General features: G+C 29.5%; 2 protein-coding genes across 5 annotated transcripts in view; one reads left to right on the plus strand and one right to left on the minus strand.

The window, feature by feature from the left end:
• The window catches only part of LOC136973217 (uncharacterized), a 232,433-nt gene that overhangs the window by 43,066 nt on the left and 161,481 nt on the right, over positions 1–27,886 (minus strand). The window lies entirely within an intron of this gene.
• pck (Claudin superfamily protein pickel) lies at positions 612–27,865 on the plus strand. 2 transcript variants are annotated; one of them, XM_067267924.1, is made up of 5 exons: positions 922–944; positions 2,796–2,882; positions 11,722–12,011; positions 18,863–19,012; positions 26,670–27,865. In XM_067267924.1, the coding sequence occupies exons 3-5, from the start codon at positions 11,735–11,737 to the stop codon at positions 26,894–26,896; spliced, it is 654 nt and encodes a 217-aa protein (XP_067124025.1). In that variant the 5' UTR covers positions 922–944; positions 2,796–2,882; positions 11,722–11,734; the 3' UTR covers positions 26,897–27,865. The 2 variants fall into 2 exon arrangements, with proteins under 2 accessions (XP_067124026.1, XP_067124025.1); XM_067267925.1 differs by lacking the exons at positions 922–944; positions 2,796–2,882 and adding an exon at positions 612–723 and having other exon boundaries at positions 26,670–27,864.

The raw sequence follows: 27,886 nt of genomic DNA on the forward strand, positions 1-27,886 counted from the left end.
TCCCCTTCTTGTTGTGAGAGTTTGCCAAAAGTACAACGATGTACAGTACTTTTGGCAAACTCTCTCCCCTTTAATTACGTGTACAATAGTTCACGGATCTCCCAACATTGATGAAATAATCTTAAAATATTTTCTGATAATTAATTCAATATTCAGAAGACAAATAAGTAGGCTTATAAAAACAAATTCGCATGCTACTAATATCACTAAAAATTAAATAATGCCTGGACCTCCGCCATCCCCATCGTGTGCAGTGACGTACAGTACACGTAAAAAATGGATGACCCCTTATTGACATATATTGTTTGTTCTATGCCATCAACTCTCAATAAAAAAAAAAATTCTTACATAGGTTTATTGATTCATTAATATATAAAATTCGACTTTCACAACTTATATAATTTCAGCTCTAACACTATTAAAAGATTTTTTTTAACTTTTCGAAAGTTTAATTCTCTTTAAAACATTTCCGTTGCAACGACATAACATTAGCTTTAAATATACCGAAATTAAAATTTATTACAACTATATTAACATTAATTTAATATTAACATATAATTAGACAGAACTGGGTATTATATTAATCAGGTTTTACACAAGAAAATCGAATCATTTCCACGTTCATCGCCCTTAGTGACGTGATACACCTGACTGGACAGGTAACAGGTGAACCGTCCAATCACAATCGTTACTCAGTGGCTTGGTCCAGGTGTGGCTTGGAAGGTAAGTCGTTGTTTGAATATATCGCTAGAAAGTAAACATCTTATCAGCAGATAAGTCTATATTTAGTAAGATTATTATTTCGCAATTATATAATAGAAGAATTGAGTAAAGTTTTATACACGATTACGATTCGTGAAAAACAAGATAAACCATCGTGGAAGTGTCTCGTTGATAGCTAACGTATAACATAGAAAAAAAGAATTTGATACAAAAAGATCGAAGTAAAAATACATATTTTTATGATTATGTTTAATTAATATCCAATGTTTTAATCTCTCGATTAAGATAGTGACGTTAAAAAGTGAAAAAATGTGGATCGTGAATTATCCAATGTGATCTATTTCACGAGCGCTCGGGACAGATCGATTTCTACATATACATTTGAAAAGTTTGAAACATTTATAACAAAGGAAATAGAAATGAGAACTTTTATTATTCGGGAAGTGTTACAAAACAAAATTTTATTAACAACTTTTTATATATTAAACTTATAAGAAATCTTAGATGTGTACATATTATTAAAAAATTGCATTGAAATAAAAATATTACAATTTTATGCATATGTTATAGATTAATATGTAATTTATAATAATTTTTTTGGCAGGCCTATTTACTATATATTAAATATAAAGAAAAACTTGCAAATAGAATTTTATTGCAATTAATTTTCTTGTGATTTATATAATACATTATTTTAAGATAATTATTTTGTAATTACTACCCAATGTTTTAAATTTGTTGTAAAAGCAATTGCCAAAAATATGATTAAAAAATTTTTAGGGCTAATTTGAATCAATTTTTGAATTATGCCCAAAGTTAAACAATATAAATTATTGTATCATCTGATAAAAGGCCATATAAGAAATTATTTTTGGATCTGTATGTATTATGGAATATAATTTCAGTTGTGGTAAAATTAGGTTAAAATGATTATTTGAAATTTAGAATGTAAATAACAACTTTTAAATTGCTAATATTCTTTTTACATTTGTATAAATGAGCAGATCAGAACTCCAGGATAGTTTAGGCAGGAAGTTGATACTTTTGTGTGACAAATTACAACATATCTCAATTCTTATAGGGTTGAGAATCAGCAAATTGCTTTGTCACTAGAAGTCTTCATATTCAATAAAATCATCCACTAATAGACCTCATGTGGATGTGCAATATGATCCATAAATAGGGATAATGGCATCCTGGAAAAGCTTTTTGTTGGATTTGAGGCTAACTTTTTATTTGTGCTGCTGCAGTGTCCTCAGGAAAGATACAGAAAAGAGAATAAAATGGTCTACATAATGTCATTCTAAACAATTAAATTACTACCTCTATAATGGTATATTTCTATGATATTAGAATAGTTCTCAACAATTCTCCAGTATTAGAAAAAGTTCTAGGTTTTCTCCACATGAATATGTGATGACTGAATCCCGATTTTCATAGAACATTAGTTATTTGATTTACAATACAATCCAGTGTTATCTGCATCAGAATAATCTGGCTCCTCTTCATGAAGGAATGAATAGAATGTAAATTATATATTCTCTCAAATAGTTTTTTATGAAATCTTATATATTGTTTGCTTCAGAACTACCCATCCACTTGTTGCAGAAAATTCTACAGTAACAATGGCAAACCTTTACTGAAGGTGGGTCAAAATTAAATTCAAAATTTAGTAACTCCAAATCTCAAGTCAAATATTTAATTTGATATATATAAAAAAGTTAATGCTTACAAATTTTTCTATATTTTTATTTATATATATAAATATAAAAATAACAATAAACTATATATTTTAATAGAAACAAATATATATAATAAACTTCCCAAAGCCCGATACATTGATAGTCAACCAAATGAATGTTTGATTGACTAGAAACAAATATTTTGTTTAATAAGAAATTTGCTGTTTATTTGATGATAGTTTTTGTATCAGGTTCATAATTAGTGGCCTTTAAGACTTTTTACAACAGCTTTAGAACTCTGCTTTCACATTACATGTTCAAAGTTTTGAAATCTATCAAATATTTTTTTATAGTTTATAAAAACTAATACCTTATAAACATTCATTGCAGGTATCTGAAATTGCTGTCATCATTGCTCTAAAGCAACTCATTGATACTTGTTAGGGCCTGTGCATACAGCAGTTATCCTGTGCTAATGTAAGTCATGATCAACAATGTGTATGTTGCAGTGTCTCTAATCACTAACAAGCAAGCTAACTATTCAAAAACAGCAGAAGCACTCACCACACAATTCAAATCAAAAACTTATCCACAAATGTACTCCTTTACTACTTGTGCATTAAAGCAGTCCATCCATCCATCCATCTTATGTGTTATTTCCTCTCTGGAGGTTGACTGCCATTACATGCCATCATTCCCTATGTTGTGCTTCTCTGGCACAATCCTCAAAGTTTAGTAAAGTCCATTCTCTGATGTTATCGAATTAGGTTATTCTTGGTCTTCCTTTCCCTCTTCCCTCTATTCTTTCTTCCAGAATTTTCTGGAGGCTTTTGTGCCATAATAAGTGACCTAAAAAAAGCAACCTTTCTTTTCTTTATGATGGTCATTAAATCTCTATTATGTCCTAGCATTTCCAAGACTTCTCCATTTGTTTTTCTCTCTTTCCAGGAGTTCTTTAAAATTCAGCAGCAAATTCCCATCTCAAAGGCTAGTAATCTTTGTTGAGTGGATTTATTAATTGTCCAAGTCTCCACACCACACAACAGAATCAACCAGATGTAGCACTTGAGAAGCCTCATCTTTGTTTTTAAACTCAGAAAAAATTTTTTTACAATTTCAATCCTTTGCTTAACTTCTTTGTCAGACTTCCCATCATCTGTTAACAAATTTCCTAGATAGACATAACTTTGGACTTGTTCAATTCTGTTATGATCAAGTTTAATGTCTAGGCTAGTGTCTTTTCTTCTACTTATGATCATTGTTTTGTTTTTTTTCATGTTGAACTCAAATCCAAATTCTCTGCTTTTTTCTTTAACTACTACTACTTTGCTGCCTTTGTCCCTTTCTTTAACAATTTTCTTAAGCATTTTCTGTGTAACATTGGAGACTGCAAGGGTTATCCTTTCTTTCAAAACAGTAACATTACATCATACAACTCCACAAAATGACATCCAATGGGGTTATGTTGGGTGATCTAGGGGCCAGGATGTTAGTCTTCATAGCCAATCCATTGTCCAGGAAACACTATCAAGCAAATTACGTAAGGAAACAGCCCAGTGAGAGGGATGCACTGTTGAAACAGTACCTAGCAGGAAATCAGTTATCAATTGGACATTATGCAACTAAAAGAGCACATGCTGAGGTTTTTTTTTTTTTTTGTAACTCTTTCCGCCCAGTGGGCACTAAGAGGGCCTCTTATAGCAAGCCCATTATGGGTTCGGCCAGGCCCACAATGGGGCGGCCGGGTGGTGAGGGACGGGGACCGACATATCCGGACGGACCACCCCCGAAAAATTCCTGGGGATTTTTCGACCCGTCCGGATTCGATCCCGGGTCCCCCAGGGCGGCAGGCTGCTAACCTTGACCGCTCGGCCATCTGGCCGCTCACATGCTGAGGTTCACTGAATGTACATGAAACAGCTTCAGCATTGATCTTTTTGTAAGCTGCCGACATATGGGGGCAATTAGTTAATTGCACGTCAGGAAAAACCTAGGGACCGATCGTATGTGGGTGGTGGCGGCAGAGGCAAAGATGACAAGTGTCTTACAATAACCGTTTATTTTAACCTCAAAACAAACTTACAAGGTAGGCCTACAGTACAAGATGCGATCTAGATCGTCTGCGGCAGAAGGCGCTCCGGATGACGGCGATCGGAGAAGGCTGTCGGAGTCGTCGGTAAAGCCCCGGGGCAGTCGGGTAGGAGAGTCCGATGGGGTCGGTGACGGACGTCGGCGAAGGAGTAGGTGGCTGGTTGGAGTACCGTCGTCCACTTCCGGGTAGAAAGCTCCGTCGTCTCCCCTTCTGACCTTGATACGGGGGTTTTTATACGATTTTCCCCCGAATCTTCCCTCTTGATTGGTCTTAAGTCCCTTTTTCCTTTTTTCGATTGGTCAGTCTACTGTTTCTAAGCAAGACGAAAACCAAATTCGGCCGGGGACGGCTCCCGGGCGTTGACAGCTACTCACATAATTTACACAGTTTGCCCCCTCTCGCGGACATCGGGCTGAACCGATCCGCCAAACGTTCTGTGGCTGCCCCCCCCTTCGCGACGATCCCGGGCTCATATGGTCTACAGGTGACCTTGACCATCTGTCTCTCTTCTTTCTCCCCTTTTTTGTTAATTGTTTACATCTCGACTCTTGTATACGAGCACCGCGACATTCCCTTCGTCGTTTATTACCGCGTTGTGTTTGTTTTAGAAGAAACGCTTTACAGATGTCCGGTTTATAGCCCGATGCGCGTTCTTGCTCCGATTGACTTTCCGAAATTTCCCGAGGTAGCGATCTTGTAAACAACCGAATTCTCGGCGCCATTTTAGGATCTTCACATTTTGTAAAACACTTTTTGAGTTTGTCACACTAAAGATAAGGCAATAATCTTTATTACTGGTTTTAGTCTTTCCTTTATAGCCATAGACATGGTCATTGCCAGTCCTATTTTTTGTGCTAAAACCATAGCACCCTCCTTAGGGTTATTTCCTATATCATCTCTCCCCTTAAAATGTCACTGCCTTATCCTCCCCAAGAAACTGATCATAGAGGTGGGGGGTCACCTCACATGTAAAAAAATTAATGCAGAACTTGCTTTCTTGTGACTGTGGGTATTCCTGCATCTGTTTCTGGAGAAACTGGTGCTTCTCCCTCAGTCATATCCAGTTCAACAATTGATGGTTCAGCCAGTTATAACAGTGATCGCTCTACTTCAGAGCCAATATTTTCTTTCCACACAGGTGATTCTTCCACCTAAGATCGTAATTGATCCATGTGCTTCCAGTGTTCCTTTCCATCTGCTTGGACTTTAAATGAAGGGTCCAATCTGCTCTGTCACCAATCCTGGTCCCCAGCTTCCATCTGCTTCCTTTCACACCCACACCAGAGTTCCTATGCCAATCTGGCATGGTTGGGCATGAGCATTATGGTTGAGCCTGACTCTCCAAGGCCTCCTGTAACTGCCTACATGAATCTGTCTACAGGCAATCCAATCAACAATGAACAAGGCAAACAATGAGAAAGACATCTCTGAAAGTGTCCTATCTGATGAGTACTGAGGGGTTTAGTGATAAATCATCAGAAAACATCAAAGAGCCTACTTTGCATCCTGAGTTTCATCCATTCCACTTCAGAGATGGTCCTTGAGTATCAGCATTAACCACTCTGCTAGACTGTTTGTATGTGGGTGGTATGGTATTGCACTAATATGCACAATGCTATTGCATTGTGCAAATTAGCGCAGAAAGCTTTAAACTCTGCCACTATAAATTGAAGTCCATTGTGCGACACTAACTGGCATGGAACCCATTTCTAGCCACCCAATCCTCCAATATTTCCACTGTCCTTGGAATAAATACATGCAACTTCCAGCCTCTTTCAAAATGAATCCATTGCAACTAACCACATTTTTTCCCAGAAGGGACCTGCAAAATCCACATGAACTCTATCCCATGGCCTATCTGTCACGTTCCACACGTACAAAGATATTCTTGCCCCATTATCCTTGTGGGATCGGCATGCTGAACATACCACTGCCACTCTTTCCAGCTCATGGTCAATCCCTGGCCACCAGACATATATTCTCATGACAGTCTTCATTGCCAAGGCTCCCAGGTGACCTTCATTAAATTGTTTTAGAACTGGTGTTTGTATTGAGTTTGGAATCATTATGCATCCTGACCACCACAGAATACCTCTCGATGGCTAAGAAAACCCCTTAACTCCTCTGGTAGCTCTGGGAGCCATGCTGTCTGAATACATCTTTGTACCCAGACTAGGATGGGGTCTTTCTGAGATGCCTTATGCAGCAATTCTGGTGACAAAAGCATGTCTTCAAACCCCTCTGTCACAAATTTCCAGACTATGGGACTGTCTTCATAAGGCCCAGGCTTCCACTGGATTGGCATATGGGATAGGACATATGCCAATTCATATGACTGTAACATTTGCCTTTCCTTGCTTATATTCAATCTTGTAATAAAATTCATTCAAGAGAAGAGCTCAAAGTATTAATCACCTATTTGTTACCTTCGATAGCTCACTTCACTCACCAAACATGTGCTTCAATGAGTGGTGGTCTGTCTGCAGCATAAATGAATGCCCTAAGATACACTGTCAAAACTTTGTCACAGCAAACGTCAATGCCAGCACTTCCAAGTCTATTGGGGCATAACTCTGCTCAGCAGTGGTGAGTGTGCAAGATGCATAGGCTACCAGACACTCCCGCCCACCTTTCCCAGGTTGCAGCAGACGTGTTCCAAGTCCCTTTTCAGAAGCATCACACTCAATGATTGCTTCCTTGTCCAACCAATAGGGTACTAACATTGCACTCAACAGACTTTTGGCTCTTTCAAAAGTTCTCTGCTTACGTTCTGTCCATGTCCAAGGTTTCTTTTTACTGGTGAGTGCATGCAGTCTAGTACACTGTCCATGGAGATGTGGAATGAACCTCTCAGAAATTTAACAGTCCCAAAAATGAGCAAAGCTGTTGATACTCTTATCTCCTGGATGGATGTAATTTTCTCTTCTAATAGATGCACTCCAGCTGCATCCAGTCTGTGTCCCAAATAGCTGACTTAAACAGTTGGACCTTCTTTGGTTGAGTCTTGACTCCTGCCTCTTGAAATCTCCTCAAGACTCTTTTCAGATTAGCCAGATGATCTTTATCTGTTACTCCTGACACGATGATATCATTGTTGCAGCCATGCGGGCTGCAAACACTGTTGTTTCAGGTATTCATATGACACAGTGTCTACCTCCAACAGAAACAAATGGCTGCATGCCTTGGTTGAGGGGATCAGAGCCTACAAATGCCAATAACAAGTCTCATCTGGCCTGACACTCTCTCTGACTGCTTTTGCTTAAGTCTTTCACCTTACATACTATCTCAAACTGAAAAAGATAAACAGAAGTGGCAAGACTATCTTTTTCAAAAGCAACAAAATTAAAATGTTCTATACATTTTACCAGTTTGTCTTCCTCTGTAGGCCTGTCACTTGTCATTCTTACAATCGAGCCAAAACACTGGTTCTTAGTCAAACCTTGATCCTCGTTGCCAAATATGTAACAAATGACACTAAAAATAAGGCAATAATCTTTCTTACCAGTTTTAGTCTTTCCTTTACAGTTGTGGACATTGTCACTGCAAATTCCTGTTTTTCACGCCACAACTCACCACAGTGGCCTCCTTTGGGTCATTTCCTATAGAGTTAATCTTTCTTCTACTGCAAACTGCATTTCAATAGACCACTTCATTTTTAATGAAATTTTATTATATTGATCTTTCTCAGACACCCTGTATTTTGCTGCCACACTTTCCAAATTGATAAAAATAGAAAAGAAACTGCTAAAGTTCTAATTTATCATGATACAAAAGACAATTTGTATATATGCATACATTGATTTTTTTGTGTGTGTTTATATTAGCAGTACATCTAAAATAAACAACAAATTAAAAAGAAAAAGTAATCAACTTTGCAAAACCAAAATTAGCTCATTAAACCGGATAGTATTTTATGTATTGCTATTTTATTATTGTCATATGATTAATTCATTGCTTTGATTATAAAATTGGACATTGCTGAAAATCTTGTATTACTTTAAAGGTGAAACAATTGCTGAATCTAGACATTTCTTTAGACTTTTATATCAGGATCTAATTTGAAACATACTATATACATTCAGATAAAATAACAGTTTTATAAATCTTCACAAAATACAGGACTTTTACATCCTGTATGGATTTTATCCATGATGTAGCATAATGTAAACACAATTTGGGACTGTCCCATCTAAACTAGGATGGTTTGTCATCATCCAATATTATCTTTAACTCTAGAGAAGTAAGATTTACATACAGTTCCTTCTTTATTAAAGCACAAATACAGTATTTTAAAAAATCCCCAACACTTTCAAGCCTCTTAGTTCACTGTCAGCAGGAGTAGAGCTAGGTTTTTTGGGGCCCAGGGCTTATTGAAGTCCAATGAGGTCCCATTTTTTGTTAGATTAAGAATCTTTAAATTGGGATTTAAAATTCATTTTTAATAACATCAAAATCAGAGTTGAAATACTGTATATTTATTTATGAAATGGTGTTGAATGACATACTTTATATTTTATATAAAAAAACATAAGAAATAAAGAAGTATTTACATTGATTAATTACTGACCAATTATGTTACATTGATTACAATAAAACAAATAAGACTATAAATTATCATTATTATTATATTATTAATATTAACTATTTTTTACTATACAATAAGTGTTCATTGTTAATGAAAAAGTATTAAAAATTTATGATGATAATTCAATTTTTGTGGGTCCTTGACACTTGGGGGCCCAGAGCTTAAGCCCTATTAGTCCCTATGTAGATCTGCCACTAACCATCAGGGTGTGCAATGGGAACCTAGAGCAAAGTACATACTGGGACCCTACAGCAATAAGGATTTAAATGGAAAACATTCTACAGGAACCCTAATTCTTCAGGGCCCAGGGCAATTTTCTCCTTTTTTCCCTCTCTGGCTGAAGTTACTTATTGAATAATTTCCCACTCTTTATTGTAATATCCCATTTTTATTTATTTTTTTATTAAAAAAATGATACCAAGTATCAGCAATACATAAATACTAGATAAGAAAATGATGTTTTTATAAATTCAGAAATGCTTTTAGTTATGATTGATAAAATGGTTTGATGCATTATAGATGATACTTACATGCATCAAAACAAACTATAAATAACTATACTCAAATTTTTATAAAAATTTTGTGGATTTAAAAGTTCATTAAAAAATTAGCTAATCATTTGGTTTAGCAGAATTTCAAATGTGAAGGTGACTCAAAACAATGTTTACATACTTTAAGTCATTACACTAATTATTGTAAATCAACATTTCTGTTAGATTAAGCATAAAAAGTTACAAGAAATTTAGTTACAACACTTTGCAACTTTTCAAAAACTGCCAAAAATTTAAAAAATATTAACAAATGCTGAAATATGACAGAAAAGCTATTTAGCATGTGAACAATAATTTTGTTCCTTATTTTAATAGATAAAAAAATGTTCAATTCTTAATTAATGATGTGTATGGCCACCTTTAGTCTTGAGTATATCACTAATTCTTTGAGGCATACTTGTCAATTAATTTTAAACAGATATCTTTATCTTTTTCCCAAACTATCTCAGTTCTTTTCCATAATTTATGAATACTGCTAGCTGGGCTAGGAAAATTGTTTAGGACACATTTTGAATTGGTCTGACAGATTTTTAATTGGGTTTAAATCCGGACTGAGAGGATCAATCTAAAAGTTCAATATGCAACTGCTTAAGTAAAGATTTTAGTGCATTTATCCACATGTTTAGGATCGTTATCCTGTTGAAAAATAATAATTTTTGATTTTAGTTTATACAATTGTAATGTACGCATCAAGTCATTCTTTAAAATATCACAACAGAATCCATTCTGCCATCAATTCAAACAAGATTTCCAGATCCATAGACTGTTTGTTATACAACCCCATATCATTAATGAACCTTCACTATGTTTTGCAGTTGCTATCACATAAAACTATAGCTTGATTTTTAATTTTTCCAATACTATTTGCATCCATCACTTCTTAAACAATTAATTTTTGTTTCATCTGAGAAAATTACATGTCTCAAAACTACTACAATTCAGTTTTTATGCTTCTGTGCAAATTTAAGTCTGTTCTTTTGCCTTTTAGGTAGTAAGGGATTTTTATTTTAATTACTGCTCTTAATCTGTTATGTTTTGACAGTTTGAGCACTAATATTTAATCCAAGACATTCTTCTAAGTTTTTTTAACATTAACTGCAGTTTCAGTTTTTTCACTTGTTACTCTTCTCATAATAATCTGCTCTTGGATTGTATCTAGAGCTCTTGGTCAACCAGGTTATGGTTTTTTGTATTGGACACCTCTTGATGTATTTAAGACACATTTCCTATACTGACATCAATATGCGAAGCACATTTCCTTAGGGATATTATTATTATTGTTAAACAAGGTTATCTTGTTTCTATTGTGCAGAAAGTGGTCTTATAGTTAATTCTAGTTGGAAACAATTATGCTTCAAATTGAAAACTATTTTGATGAAATAAAAATTTTTAAATAGTTTTTTACCTTTTGAAAATGATATTGTTGAACAGCAAAGAAAATGTTCAAATGCCTGATTGTCAAAATTCTAATATTTTGTGCTAACCACAAGAGATTATTTAATGCTCCAACCCATGAAATGAATGCTTACAGTATGGAGATTTCAATGTATATTCAGATTTTATAGTTTACATAATTTTGGTTTTTTACTTCTTAAACAGTTTTTTGAATTACTGTTTTATGAATTTCAGTTTAAGTATTCTCTTCATTCTGCATAAGCAATTTCATTTGATTTACCATTCAGTCTATACTCATTTTTCTATAGCTTTATTTATTAGAAAATTAAATCCTAGCAATAATTTACCTATATTGGTGATTATCAAAATTAAAAAAATATAATTGTGATTATATTCAAATTAGTATATTATATATATATTTATAACTTTATAGTAAGTTTATATATAGTTTTAATAGTAACTTTTTTATAACATACAAATTTAAATATTTATGTAACACAATATGATATTTTATTTTTTGTCTAATAAAGTTTTTGATTTTGATATTAACAATATTATAATAATTAATTATAAATTTTATAAAAAACATAAGGTAATTATTTTATAATGAAAATGATTAATGTAAACAAATTTAAGGTTTAAATTATAATCAGTTCTTACAATAATAATTGATTTTATGTAATATTTTTACAGATTTTACATTAAAATGGTTATACAGCCAAAGTATCCTCCAGTGACATGTATTTTTGTGACTGGAATAGGATTTGCATTCTGCGGAACAGTTCTTTTGATTATTTCATTTTCATGTCCTTATTGGTTAGAATCATATTATGGAACCTACACTGAATTTGTAAGATTAGGTTTATGGGATGTATGTTTCCATAACTATCGCCATCCAGATTATCAGTATGATGAAAAGTTTGATGGCTGTCATTGGATATTTAGCAATAAATATCAAAGCCTTCGGGACTGGCTTCAACCAGGTTAGTTTATAAATTTATATTTAATTATTGCCTATCATTATTAAAAAACAAATAAATATAATATTTTCCACTTAAAGAATGAGATGACCACTATCTATCGTTTAACACCAACAGACAGTGGTTATTTCATTCTTTAAGTGGATAATATTTTGTTATGGTGAACCTAGTCATTACTTTTATTACTTTTATACTTGTTACACTTAATCAAAAATATTCTATTTTATAATTCAATATATTAAACAAAATAACATTTTCAAATAAAAAAACATAATTAAGAAAGCACTGTAGAAAAGTGGTATAAGTGACAAAAACTTTTTAAATATTTTTTGTAATAGAATTAATTCAAAATTAAATGGTTAATAAATATTAGTAACATGCAAGCAAGTACTTAATTATTTTCTCTTTTAACAGTAATGTGATTTTAATCAACATTAAACTTTTTATCACTTGTTTCATTTTTTACATTAAACTTTTTAATTACTTTTTAATAATGATTTTGTACAAATTATTTGAAATTTCTATTAAATGTATAATTATAATGCCTATTGCACCATACATTTTGTAATCCTACAAAAAATGAATTATATGAAGCAGTTAGAATAAAATAAATTTTCTAATTCAAATCTTACTAATTGTAAACAACAGATGATAATCAGTATAACTTATTACATCCCACTTTTACACATATATTAAAATCCATTTTATTAATGGATTAATAAAAATATATAAATAAAATTTGTTTTATTGGGCTGCAATTTGGAAAAATTGTAGACCTATAAATTCCCACTGTCATCTGTTTGTCCAACCATCTGTTTGTCTTTCCTTAATCCCAAGAATGAAATTAGATAGATGAAAGGTGAGACCAGATATGGAAACCTTAGCATCAAGAGGCTCCTAAGGTTTCCATATCTAGTCTAAATACAAACTTCCAATGCAAACTGGAAGTCATGTTATTTCAATTCAAAAATTTCCCCCTGAAAGGCATTAAATGACTGACACAACTCTATTGTTAAAGGAAAAGTATAATGTACCAGGGGCAAGCCACTACTAATTTGAAGTGGAGAGCATATATTTTAAGTTAAATAAATTAAAAATATGACAAAAATTGCAGCCTGGCATTGTGACAATGTCACAATAAATAATTGTTCATTTATTATTCAATTTCATTCAATTGCTACAAGCAATTATTTATTATGACATCATTATAATGCCAGGCTGCAATTTTTTGTCACAACTTTCTCAGTTTTTTAGTAGTGTCTTGCCCCTATACATCACACTTTTCCTGTTAGCAATATCTATCTAACTCCATTCTTGAGACTAAGGAAGGACAGACAAACAGTGAATTTACCAGATCTATGATTTTTTAAATTGCAGCCCAATAATTTAAAAATTATTTAGTTTTTTATAGATATATAAGAACTGCTTGTAAAAACTTAATAAAGGCAAATCAAAAAAGTTGCTATTACCAGTAACTAAATACCTTTTGAGTCATTTCTTTAACTTATAATGCATTTGATGCTTATTAGATTATCTGTAGTTTATATGCATGATTCTGTTTTGATATTAACAATTTGCAGCACAAATGAAAAACAATATCAACATTCTACTTTGTTCTAGAACATTTCTTACTTTTTTTAAATTCTTTGTTTACTGGTACTTTAAGTTTTTCTTTTTTTGGCTTAAGTGTTCTTTATGGATATACTGATAGAGAAGAAAGACTCTCTTAAAGTAAAATGACAGATTATTATTTTGTGTTGTACTAGTAAGCTTTTTCCAGAGATTACTTTAATGCAGTCTATAGTTAGCCAGATGCTTTCTTCTCAGTGTAAAATAACTCTGAATTACTGTTATCCTGTACATTTAAATTTATAATTGTTAAAAGATAAAATTAGTCTACTTTAAAATGTAACATCTGAATATCTTTTGATCTATTTTTAAATGTGATAAGATTTTTGAAACTGTCATGTCTTTTTCTTCTTGTAATAAGTATTTACTTTGAATAATTTTCCTTTATCTGATTTTATTCTTGAAAACTAACATCTGTGCATCTCTCAAAATATCTTCTAAATAGATATGATGATAGAATATGAACTCTAATATTATGGTTTCTTCTTTTTATATGCATTATTCATTCATCATAAATTTTTTTATACTGTATTGTTTGATTTCAACTTGTGTTGCTTGTAGTTATGGCATTTGAAATTTGATTATCATTGCAATCAAACTGTTTTTTTTCCTTTTGTTTTATTTCTGTGATTGATTTCTCATTCACATTTTTTACATTAGTTCAGACACTACATTTGGAGTAAAATATACATTTAATATAAAAATAAAAGGAAAAATATATAATTTGTAATAGTTTTATTACTGCAACTATAAAGTGCAACTAGTTTTATTACTGCAACTCTTTTTCAGTTAATCATCTGATATTCTATACTTCAAACATATCTATTGATTAGTTTATTTTATCTATATACAGCATTAAGCAAAGTAAAGAAAATTTTGTCCATTTCTTATTTCTTAAGCAATTAATCAATGTTTTTTCTATCATGTATAGAGTGCAGTATAAAATTTTCTCATTCTTGGATTTTTATAATTTTGAACTAACTAACTCAATTTTTATTATACTACTTATTTTATCTTTATATTGAAAAATATAAATAGGTTTAACTTATACAAGAGTGGTGTTGGAGCATGACACAGTGCATATTGAAGGTAGATCAATGGACTTAGCAAATTCTGGATCACCTGGTCTACAGTCTGGATCTGTTGCCATTTGATTATCATTTTTTTGGCCTTTTAAAGGAAGTCCTGGGAGACAAGAGCCACTGTATGAAGAACTGCCTGATATCAGAGAGTTCATCACAACATGGCTCCAAAAAAGTTAAAATTTTTCTATTCCATAAGTATACTATCATTGCCAAAACAAGAGGAGGAATATCAATGTGTTGAGGGGAGAACCTAGAGAAAAACCAAATTGGGCCTATAGCTATATTCCAGATAGAAGTCAAACTGTGCTTTTGTGTATATATATACAGTCAAACCTGTTTTTATGCGGTGGATAGGGACCGCATAAAAAAAAACGCATAAAAAAAATCACACGAAACTTCACCAGTGGCTATAAAAAATAGTTTTCGCAACACAATTAAAAAAATATTTTTTTATGCGGTTAATAGGGACTGCATAAAAAAAGTCTCACATAGAAAATAACTCAAAACCGTACGAAATAGAATTTATTGACAACAGATGTCAGCACTTGACTGCATCATCTCGTCTATCGTCTGTTTTACATATTTTTGTCCAAGTGGTGTTTTGTTGACTTAAAAAATAAATTATTTCATTTTTCGCATATTCATGCAATAATATTACTATAATAAGTTCATTTATGCTATATTAAGTTTATTTAGCTATAATAAGTCAACGTGAGACATGACAAATCCCACGAGACTAGTCGCCAACTACACTGCACAAAAAAAAATCGCACAAAAAAAGACCGCATAAAAACAGGTTTGACTGTATATATATATATACATACACACAAATAATAAGAGAAAATATATACAATAATACTATATGACATCTGATTTAGTTAGTTAATGATCAAAAAATTTATTTGAGATAATAGATTAAACAAATTTTAATTGAGATTAAGATTGTTGTAGTAGTGTTATCAGTAGTTTTCATTGTATGAAAATAATTTTATATGTTTTTATTCTAATCAAAATTATTGGTATATCAAAATAAAAATATTTCAAAACATTATTATTATTAATGAAGAGAAGAAAAATGGATCTCTTAGAAAAAAAGAGAGAAAAAATATAGCTTAACAATACAATGCAAATTAGTGAATGAAGCTATAGAAGTAGAGAAAAGGAAGAGAAGTAAAACCAAATGGTTAGGAAAAAAATGACAAAGATGAAGTAAATAAAGGAGTGAAAATTAAAGGAAAGGAATCTTAACAAAAAATTTCATTCATACATATTTTAATTTCAAGTAACAAAATTTTACAATTTATTATAAAATAATTATCTGTTAACAAAAGTATCTTTCAATTTATTTACAGGTAAAATAATGAATCTTCTTTAGTTTTCTGCTAGTTATAGTAGGTTAAATGAGCACTGCCTCTTTTTTCCTGCTACTCTATCCTGTGCTCTTGTCTTTAGCTCCTTATAACTATCCTCTTTTAAGTCATCCACCATTTTAATTTTCCTTCTCCCTCATTTCTTTCTGCCTGCAACCATTTCTTCCATAACATCATTCCATAAGTCTTCTTCTCAAATCATGTATCTCATCCAATTAGCTTTTCACCATATTAGTGTCTCTAATATGCTCCTTTTTTCACCCATTCTTAGGACTTCCTCATTTCTCACCTTATTGCTCCATCTGATTTTCTGTATTCTCCACAGACACATCTCCAGGGCCTCTATTCTCCTAATGTGATATTGTCTCAAGGTCCAAGTTTCTGCACCATAGAGGAAAACACTCCAGATGTAGCATTTGACCAGTCTTTTTCTCAATTCTAATTTCAGAGGCCCACACAAAATTGTTTTCATTATGCTAAATTCATCTTTTGCCATACCAATTCTCCTCTTGATTTCTTTCCTACTTCTGCACTCAGAGTCAAGCCAAGCACCCAGGTATCTAAACTCTTTCACTTGTTACACTTTATCACCATTTATATGGATGTTGACCTTTCTTTTCTTTCTCCGATCCAAAGCACTTTGGTTTTGTTAACATTAATTTTCATTTTGAAGGCTGCACATTCCCTCTCTAATCCATTCAGGATCTTTCTCATTTGATTGTTTTATCTTTCTTTGGAATGGGAATTAAAATATTTCTCAGAAAGTTGTCAAGCCACATTCCTGTATCACAGATCATGTTACAAAGCCTAGCAATTTTCTTAATTCTGTTTTCATTCATATTCTTGATGAATTCTATAGGGATGTTATTGATGCCTCTTGATTTTCTATTTCTTAATCCTTCTACTGTACTCATAACCTCTTCCATCAAGATTGGAGCTCCTTCTTCATCTTTATTCACATCATTTTCTTCTATCTTCATTTCTACATTATTTTATGCTCTGTACAGATCACTTATGTATTCATGCCATCTGTGCAGGATTTTCTCCTTATTATCTATACTCTCTCCATTTCTTTCACTAATAGTTACTTTCTTAGGCCTTCTGAACCAGAATATGTTCTTAACTTTATCATGCATTAGTTCAAATCTTTTTGACTTCTCCAGACTTTCAATTTCTTCACATTTTCTCTTTCAAGCCACATTTTTTTAGTTTGCTTAATCAGCCTTCTTTCTTTATTGTTAAGTTTTCTGTATTTTTGTCTTCCTTCAGAATTCACATTTTTTCACCTTCTTTCATTCATTTTATTCACCAATTCCTCTGTAACCCAGGGTTTTTGAGTTCTTTGACCTTTTTTCTTTCCTACCTGTTTCTCTGCTGTAGCACATGTGAATAATGAATATGCATTATTAATACCATAGTTTCTGTGCATATAGCCCATTAGTTGTGTCTGTTTTAAAAGTTAATTTGGAAGGTGTACAGATTGTTTGATGGAGCAAGTCATAAGTTTATAATTGCAATTTAAAATCCTTTTGCACATGGAGCAAGGGCTGCTCCCATAGATGTATGATAATGGTGGAGTGGGTTATACAAAGGTTTTATTTTTATTTTAGGAATTTTCTGTATGTTAAATACCACCATATTTTCGTGCATATACCCTGTGACAATATGCTGTCTTGGAGATATGCACAAAAATATAGTATTAAAATTTCTAATGCATGCAATAAATATTTAAGATATAATGTAAACAAAAGGTATTTGACTTAATATATGATGATACATATAGGTGTGTTGTACTTGTTATGATAGAGCTTTAATAGATATTTTGCTATCTTCCTATTCTGTTTATGTTAATACAGTAGCTCTTATGTATTTAATGGTAAAGTGTTTATATCAGGTTAAATTAATTATGAAGTCTTCCTTGCATGTCTAAAAAATATATTTTAAATTATGTAGTATATCAGAAGTTATATCAATGAAATAAACTATGGAAGTTTATAAAACTTGGTACGATGTTCATTTAAAAATTAAAATGTTTTTTTTTTTTTTTGTTTTCTGAAGATTACATGACTACAGGATTGAAAACAGTTCAATAAATGCATTTGATTTCTAAATTTAGCAGTAATTTATTTCTTTTGAATTAAGCGACCTTTAGATATTACACATTAAATAAAACTAAATTTGATAATTCAGTCAGTTTTGGTTGAATTATCAAATTGTTTTATTTAATGTGTAATACCAGAAGATAGTTTATTTCATTAATCTTCCTTACATTGTGCCTTTATAAAAAAAAAATAAATATATCAAGATGACTTTCACTTGTTCACCCTCTTTGAAGCTTTACTCCTTAATTCCTGTGCTTTTTGTCAAAAATCATCTTTTATTGTAATTGGAAATTTCATTTTTTGTTTTAATTTTAAGATTGAAAAGTGAAACAAATGATAGTGTCTTATTTATTTTTTTGAATACATTTGGTATCAGTATAAAAGCAATAAGTTATCGATAACTGTGTTACTGAAACTAACTTAAATTAGATTCTCATTAGGTTGATATTCAAAACATTAACAAATGCAAATAAAATGCCAAAAAATAAAGGTCAGGTCACTATTTAGTAGTAACGTTTTAATTTGCTGTTGACATTAGAATTTTGTTGTTTTGTAAGCAAAATCAAACATATTGCATTTAAATGATATTAAAAATTAAGCATTTCTAAATATTAAATAAATATAAAATATTATATTACCAACTTAAATTAAATTATTTCTCTAATTAGGTTGGATGATGTTTGTCCAAGCTATGATGTCAATTGCACTGATATTTTGTATAATATCTCTGGTGATGGCAAGTCTCGTTTTGATGCGGTATTTTATGAAGTATGAGATTTTCATATTAATCTGTTCATTCATTTTAGAACTGGCAACAGGTAAGTTCTTTACAATAATACAACAAAATTCCAAAAAGTTCTTAAATATATATTAGATTTTAAAAGACACAAAATAGAAAAGTAAATACTAATAAGTTTAATCATAGATTGATCTCAATGATTTTATTGAAATTAGCATGACTATAAAATATTAATGTTGAATAAATTTATAAACAAGTTATTATGAATAAATAATTTTATAAATAAAATTTATATGCTAATTATCACTTCTGACAATCTCACTTTTAAGTACCAAGTTAAAAAATATAATACATATATATATATGTATTATATTTTGCTGTACTTTCAAATTAAAATTAAAATATTAATTTAAATTTAAAGTATGGCACAATGAATTATACATTTATAAAAAAAATAATATGTGATTATCATCAAATAAATTTGTCTACAAACAGTTCAGAAGAATTCAGCACTGTTTAATTATTTTGATTTTCAGATAATAGTAAAATAATCTTTTAGAAAAAAAATATAAACAAGTGATAAGCAGTAAGCAAAAAGCATGTGTAAACAACAATTTATTTTTTATAATAGTTGAACTTGCTTAAGAAGAGCATTTGTCAGTTTTCTCATCTAAATTTTGCAAAAATAATAATTATTATAAAATGATATTGTTTTATTTATTTACCCTTTTTTGTTTTATACTTTTTTCTACAGTCTTATAATAAATGCTTATCTGTTTCATTAATGTAACTCAGAAATCTCTCTTGCAACTACTGATTTACACTAAATGTTACAATCTTTTATCTTGAATTCTTGTTATTTTTAAAAGAATAAAACATATATAATGAGAAGCAATAAAGTCCAATGTAATTGCTTAATAGCATCTCAGTTAGCTTTCTGTGCATTTTTGTTACCCCAAATCATAAACAACAATATTGATGATGATGGAAAATTGAGTTGCAAACTGCTTGTTTATGATGTATCAAAAATTGAAACATTGCATGGTCATAAATATTAGTGACTGCAGGATAATCAAAACATTGTCTTGATTATGATGTGTTATTTTTTAATTTGCAAAGAAACTAGTTATTTTGTTTTATGACTGGCAGTAATTTTTATTCACACCTCACAACCATATTTTCATAGACAATTCTTTAAACATCTGTCAATGTTTTGTATTCTGCCAAATGAAGCTATCACTATTGTTTGCTTTTTATATGCTTTGCTTACCTGTCTATCTTGATTACTCATTACAAGTAGTCTCTGCTTTTGAAAAAATTATAACATTGCTATAAATAAAACTCGAATTTCATAAATGAAATTGTTTTTATTTTTTCAAATTCATTTTAGTCAATGCAATATATTTTTTGTTTATTAAGGTCTGAGTATCCTTCATAAATTGTAAAAAAAATTAGGCAGTTGTGAAAAGTATAAAAAAAAATTATATTTGATGATGCCATCCTATATAGTTGATATATCCTTTTACTGTGGAATAGCATTGTAGGCTATCATGTGAAATATTAATATTGCATATTATAGAAACATTTAGCACCATTTATGATGATGCAGTTTTATGAATAGGGTTCCTACTCAAATTTTTGTTTTAAATTTGATGCCTTTCCCTGATCAACTTAAAATAAATTTCCCGACCCTTGCATCCCGTACAATATGACACATTGCCATAATAAAATAGCATTTTCCTTACAACACATGTACACTATTGTTTCTCCAGCTGTTTAATTATTTTTTTAATTAACAATTTTTATAGTCACTGAATTATTAAAATTAAAAATAAAATGTTTTATTAAATAACAATAATTTATCCTGTTGGTAATCCACAACCATGAAACTATATGGCTTCATAAAACGGAACAAAAACTTTTATTTATTTAGTATTCATTAACAATAATCTGTTATGTAAGTATAAATTTATTAAATCTGCCCCTTTTAATACATTTCTAGAATTTTATAAAATATTAATAAACTGGAAAATATCAGAAATTGTTTTGTTAGGAAATTACAATTATTAATCATTTTTTGCACTTTTTTCTCTCTCTTTCTCTCTTTATCATCATCATCACCAACAACTGCCCTCAAACTGAGATGTAAATGGAAATTGTGAGGGAGGGATGCTGAGTGTTAAAATATTTTGAAAACATTTTATTTATGTTATGGATTATTATAAGTATTACAGATTTTCTCTGAAATTCATAACATTGCATTTTACAAAAACAGCATTTTTAAAATTAAAAAATGCTAATTGGTATTATCATATTATATATTAGGAACTTAGTTTGATCTTCTGTTTTGCAGTGTTCTCCTTTGTATTGCATTTTATAATAATTCTTCACATAAATTTTAACATGATATTAATTGTTTATCTACAACTATCAGTAAAGGAGGAGTAAACATCTGTAATACTGTAATTACTTGAATATTAAACAAAATTCTAAAAATTACACAATGTGATCATACTTTATAAGATTTGATTTTGAATGATTTTAAAATACAATCATAAATGCATTAGAACAATTAATAAGTCTTATGTGTAATAAGAGTTATTAATTTTAATTTTACATTTTTTAAATTAAAATTTAAAAATGTAAAAATTAAAATTAACTCATTTCATACAGCTGTACATAGTTTTAAAAAAAAACTGTTTAAGAACTTGGTCTCTAAGTACAAGGGAAAAAAATTCAGTGAGAAGCACTTATACATATGTGTCTATGGTCAGATCAGCAAAGAAAATCAACAAAGCAGTCCAGGAGGCAAATTCCCTGACTTTCCCTGAATTCTTGACAATTTTTGATAAATTTCCTGACTTTCTATGACTTTTTCCAAGCACAAAGAAAAATCTCTGATTTTTTTTTTCTGACTTTTCAGGTACATAGAAACTCTGTATGAAAGAATTGTTTTTTTAAAATAAAATTTTAAGATCAAAAATCAGAAGTTTAAATTGGATAGGTGCTAAGCCAACTAATTATTCTACATTTTGCGAAACATGTATGACAATATATATAGAAGTATGTTGCATTACATAAGAATTGTAGTGCTGGTATATTGGTATCATTGAAGCTGAAGTGATTAAATGATTTAAGAGAAATTCACTATAATTATTATTAATGAGACTGTAATACAAGATATAATGAATAAATAGTTGGGAATGTCTTTTTCAAAAAGTGACTAATACTGATTGTAATAAATTTAATACCATTCAACTTGCATAGCAATAAATAAATCTGAACCAATTCAACTTGCATAAATTAATAAATTTGAACCATTCAACTTGCATAGCAACTTTATTATGCATATTTGAAGATAGTATACAAGTTGATTAGACTGAATTAATACTGTTGCATGATACTTTTATTTATGATGATTAAATAATTATTAGAAAATTCTTTTCATTTTTTTCTGTTTGATTTTTAAAAAGGTTTTTAATTATTTATTTTCATATTATCCTATTCTATAACAATGCAACATTTTAGAAAAAACATGTAATAAACAATTTCTTTAGAAATACAATACAAAATATATATAAAGTTAGATAAATTTGAAACAGTTGATAATATTTATGAAAACAATGGGGGGGAGAAAAACAAAATGGGATATATTTTTAGAATCTGAATTATATTTGATTTCATCACAATTTTTAATCATTTAACACTTGAAGCGTGCAATGCCATAAGGTTGTAAATGCCATTTTTCTCAAAATACATTTTATTGAAGAAATTAATTTTAAATGCAATGTTTTTTCCTACAAAAAAAATCTTGTGGCGATAGTGGTTCTCTAAGTGGCTATATTTTGAAGATGAATTTATGTGCAAGCCATAACATTTTAAGTGCCAAAGTGCAAGCCACGTGACTTTTGGCGCGTAAAATGTTATGGTTTACATTTACATCATTTTGTTATTCCAATTTGTAATGCAGTGAGTTTTTTATGAAGAACCGGATAACTGAATGCCAGTTTATTAATAGTTAACCTGTATCACCTTATTATTTGATATTTCAAAATGATATTCGGACTTCCATTAATCTTTCAAATTTGAAGTTTTTAAATACATTTTAACTTTTATTACACTAAATTAATACCTTATTGTTTATTTTTTCCTTTATTTATCATAATTCTATTACAATTGATAAAGATTACAGCCCAGTTCAAGTACCAAAACTGTGGGCCCAACATTGTTGAAGCCAGGAAGCAGTCACTAATAGATTATTGCCATTTTTTAATGTTAAAATTGATATTGAATTTGCAAATTGTGTTTAATAATTTAAATGTAAGTTTCTAGTATTTAAAATTGTTTTTCAGCTGTAGAAACATTAATTTTATGATTGCAATTGTTTTTGGCATTTACAACGTTATGGCTCTACCCCTGTTTTTAAACATTTTTTGTTTCCCTACTATTATACTTAGGTGTTTGAAATTAAATCCAATGTTTTATTTCAAAGTGTAAATTGTTAAAATAATTTTTATAGCATTTGATTAAAGTTTGTTCATTAGAAAAAGTGTTTTTTCTCTATCCTGAAAAGTTTGTTTTTTGGCATTTACAACATTATGGCATTGCATGCTTCACTTAGTCTAGATCAAATAGACATGTATACATATGGGCTTATCACACCAGTGAACAAGATTAATTCACAAAATCTTTAATGACTATTTAACATTAGTCACAATAAATAATTGCTTCTTGTTATTATTTTTAATTTATAAATACTTTCATATCTCTGTTGGATATTTTCCATCACTTATTAATCTAGCTTATGTTTGTTTATATTTTGCATTTTTAAAATTATTATAATTAAAATTATTATAATAAAATTTTTTTCTTGCCAAAATTTAATTACCATAAAAATATTATCATTGTGTAATAAATACAACAACAGCATTAGATTTTATTGACAATTTTCTTATATACAGAATTATGCTATTGCTTTTTATAGCTAAGCCAATGTCACCATTCTAGTTCTAGAAGACTTGAAATAAATAACTATAATACACTATGAAAATATATTATCCTTAAGTAGAATACTTGTAAATATATATATATTTTTTAAACTTGAATCCCTAGTAGACTGTAGTTCAGTTAAATTTTAATGGAGTTATATAAAGTTTCCATATTCCATTAATTTAATTATCTGTTTTAAAATGTGAATTTAACAATGATTTAATTTAAATGCTATTGAAAATTAAACATCTCATTAAAACCTTTTTCCATTATGGTACACAATTGACTGATAATTTTAAAATTAAAACTTACAAAGCACTCATTAAAAACCCTGTTAAAATTCTTCTTTAGACTAATAATTTAAGGTTGATAATTAAAATGATTCTGTTATTGGATCAAGTTGATTCCTTCTCCTTGTATATTCAATAAAACTACTATTAAAGTTTTATTGAATATATGGATTTATAATATGAATATTAATTAATTTAAAATTAAAATCATTCTGAACTTTCATTCCATAACCTGTTATGTAAAATTTTTCTATGGGTTTTAGTTTAGAATAAGAGCTATGTATATATTCATTCCTATAGTCACAGAATTAATTTATATATTTAATGAATACAGAATATAGCATTTATTATACAGTCAAACCTGTTTTTATGCAGGGGATAGGGACTGCATAAAAGAAAATGCATAAAAAAAAATCGCGCGAAACTTCACGAGTGGCTATAAAAAATAGTTTTCGCAACACAATTAAAAAATATATTTTTTTATGCGGTGAATAGGGACCGCATAAAAAAAGTCTCACGTAGAAAATAACTCGAAACCGTACGAAATAACTAGGAATTGCTTTTTTAACTCCTTGGGCCTTTTTCTGCAACACCTAATGGGGAAAAAATCCTCTAAGAATTTTAATTTTTATATTAATTAATTATTTCCACTTAAATACGAATCTAACATTAAAAAGTTAAAAATAATCGTTAAATAATGATTTTATTTGATAAATATAGCTGCAGGTAGTGTTATTTCATTTAACAAGGTGTGAAATTTCACACCTGCAGTCTAAAGCTGGAGGGGAGCTAACTTACCGCATCTGTTCAAATATAACATAATATTTATGGTTTTTATGCTATTAAAATAAGAGGGGACCGAAATAAACGTATGAGAAAAAAATTTTACTGAATAAAAAATGAAAAAACCTGCTGATGTCATAGAAAACAACCAATAGAGTTTTTAAAAATTTTACAGGAGTCAATTATGTTCCAATTTGATTGAAATTTTCATATACTGCACAAAAAAAAAATCGCACAGAAAAAGACCACACAAAAAGGTTTGACTGTATTTACAACAGAAAAATTAGAATTAATTTTAAATCATTAAGTGAATATTCAATCTGGAAAATTTTTGGAAGGATGCAATTTTTAATTAATATTTGTGAGTTTAATAAGAATTCTTATCATAAAACAACATTAGACTAAATCCAGTTGCAAGAGCAGAATTTGATGATTTGGGAATAGTAAACATCAAAAAGTTAATTGAATCATATAGGGAAAATCTGAAAGAATTAATATCAAATAATGAAAGCTCCAAGATCCCAAAATAGAAGAAAAGGAAAAAACAACTTTATGGGAAGGCATTTAAATTGAAAGTTTTGTCTTTACACAGAAAATGAAATTCTCTGAAAAGTTTATCCAGTTGTTTGTAGATACAGAAATTAAGATATTAAAATAGAAAGAAGAAAAAAATTGAAAAGCATAGAAAACCCATGTCAAGCACTGACAAAATTTTATATATATAAATTAAGATTGCTAGTTTTCTTTTAGAAAAATAATTACAGTCAAACCTCATTTATTAGATCCCCTTCATCCGGGTTGGTTTGAATAATTGTTTCTATTTAAATTTTTACACATTCTGAGGAAGAATTATTATTTTTGTGATGTTTGAGATAACTGAAACATTATTCCACATTAATATGTAGCAATCTCACATTTTCAAGGATAAATATGAATACTGTTTGTATGAATTGGGTTATGTTAATGTTCCTGTTTTCAAGTCAGTAAAGCACGTAAGTTTATTTTCAATCATTAAAAAGTATTTTCATTATGGAATTTTACACTTTAATTTCAATATCTCACTAATTTCTTTTTATCTAGATCAGATCCAGTCTCACTTGATCTGGATAAGCAGAGTTTGACTGTGTATTTTTCTGCCATTATATAAAATATTCAAGTTTAATTTTATTAAAAATGGGATTTGTTTTCAAAAATCTTAAATAATTCCTGTTCAAAAATATATTTAATATGATTTATTGTTTAAGATATTGACTTGAAACACATTAGATAATTTTGCCTTTTCTCTGAGAGAAGGGACCGCCCATTAATTAGGTGTACAGTTTAAAGGAGGGAAAGCATCCAGCATTGTCTACGTAGAATTGTTTAATAGTATTAGGGCATATGAATTTTGTCTTTACAAAGCCTACTTACTTGTGTGAATAAACTATCAGTTAACAAATATTTGCAGAACTTGTTAAAGTCATTTCTTGAATATTGGGAGCCCATACACATAATTGAAGGGGAGGAGTTTGCCAAAAGTATATAGTTGTATACAACAGGGAGGAAGAGATCAAAAATTGCTCAAAAACTGTACATATAATTAATAGACGGCCTTAAGACCAAATTCTTTATTAAGATATTTCATTGAATTTATTAGTCGAAAATGTAAATTTAATAATTTTGTAATTTGAATAGCTTTGCCAGTATTTCTTGCCGTATGTGTATTCGGAGGCCTGTGTTTTGATCGTTCTTGGATCCAATATCCTAACTTCAATCATTTATCGTGGGCTTACGCATTAGCTGTGATATCATTTGCTGTACACACGGTAGCCGGAATTCTCTTCTTGAAAGAAGCATTTAAAGCTAACGAACGAAGGAGGAGAGCACACAGCATTGCATATGATTTGGCCACTAAGTATTAAAACTTCAATCTACAAATGATTATTTCTCATTTTTTACTCAGAAAAAGTTTTGTATAATTTTAATTGTAGGCTTTACACAAAATATAAATAAATAAATAAATATATATATATTTTAATGGCATATAATGATTATTTAGTATGAATATATATATTAATTTAATTACAGTACAGTACATTAAATGTTTCATTCTTAATATATGCCTTTATATAATTTTCTGTATTACGAGGGAATAAAAACGTGTTTATAGAATTTTTACATGTTATTGTAATAATATAAATTAAGTACGTAAATAAAATTACAACTGTTTGTAAAACAATCATATTTTAATATTTATAAAAGTTATCGCAAATAAGATCAAATATTATAAAATTGACAGTGTTTATCTGTTTTAATATGTAAAATTATAATAAATAATGAAAGGACTATTATTATGTTTAAAATTATTATTTATAAAATAAAAAAATCTATTTATAATATTGTTAAACAAAGAACAAAGTTTTTATAAAACGTATGTTTTTTTTTTAGTTTATATTCCGTCCATATATTTTGATTATTAAATATTCTGAAATGGTCATCACTGCTTTTAAAATCAGATTTATTAGCTTAGGCAATTGAAATATATGTATTTTACAGCATTTATAGAAAATATAATTATTAGTATTTATGTAGAATAAAAATATTTTAGAAAAATAATATTATAATTAATACTGTAAATTAGATTGATCTACTGTATTTAAAACTAGTAAAATGCTTATATTAATCTAGTAAAAATAATTGGAAATGTTTGTTCATATATTATTATTAAAAAGTTTGATTTTTAAAAAAATGCATTTTGAAAAGAGAAAAATGAATTTCAATGTACTTATATTTCTTTAAATTGTAATTTGCATTATATGTGCATATATTATTTTATACAATTCCTGTTTTTGTATATTTTTTAAAAATAGACTAAAATAAAAGATTTCACTAATCAAAATATGAATTAAAAT

The sequence above is a fragment of the Centruroides vittatus genome, unplaced genomic scaffold, assembly GCF_030686945.1.
Source record: "Centruroides vittatus isolate TY-2023 unplaced genomic scaffold, ASM3068694v2 contig_3118, whole genome shotgun sequence".
Taxonomy (NCBI): Eukaryota; Metazoa; Arthropoda; class Arachnida; order Scorpiones; family Buthidae; genus Centruroides; species Centruroides vittatus.

Excerpts from the sequence above, each read along its gene's own strand:
- pck (XM_067267925.1), top strand. The coding sequence starts at position 11,735 with ATGGTTATACAGCCAAAGTATCCTCCAGTGACATGTATTTTTGTGACT. Across the intron at positions 12,012-18,862 it reads TCGGGACTGGCTTCAACCAG|GTTGGATGATGTTTGTCCAA; the intron begins GTTAGTTTATAA and ends TTCTCTAATTAG. Across the intron at positions 19,013-26,669 it reads CATTTTAGAACTGGCAACAG|CTTTGCCAGTATTTCTTGCC; the intron begins GTAAGTTCTTTA and ends TAATTTGAATAG.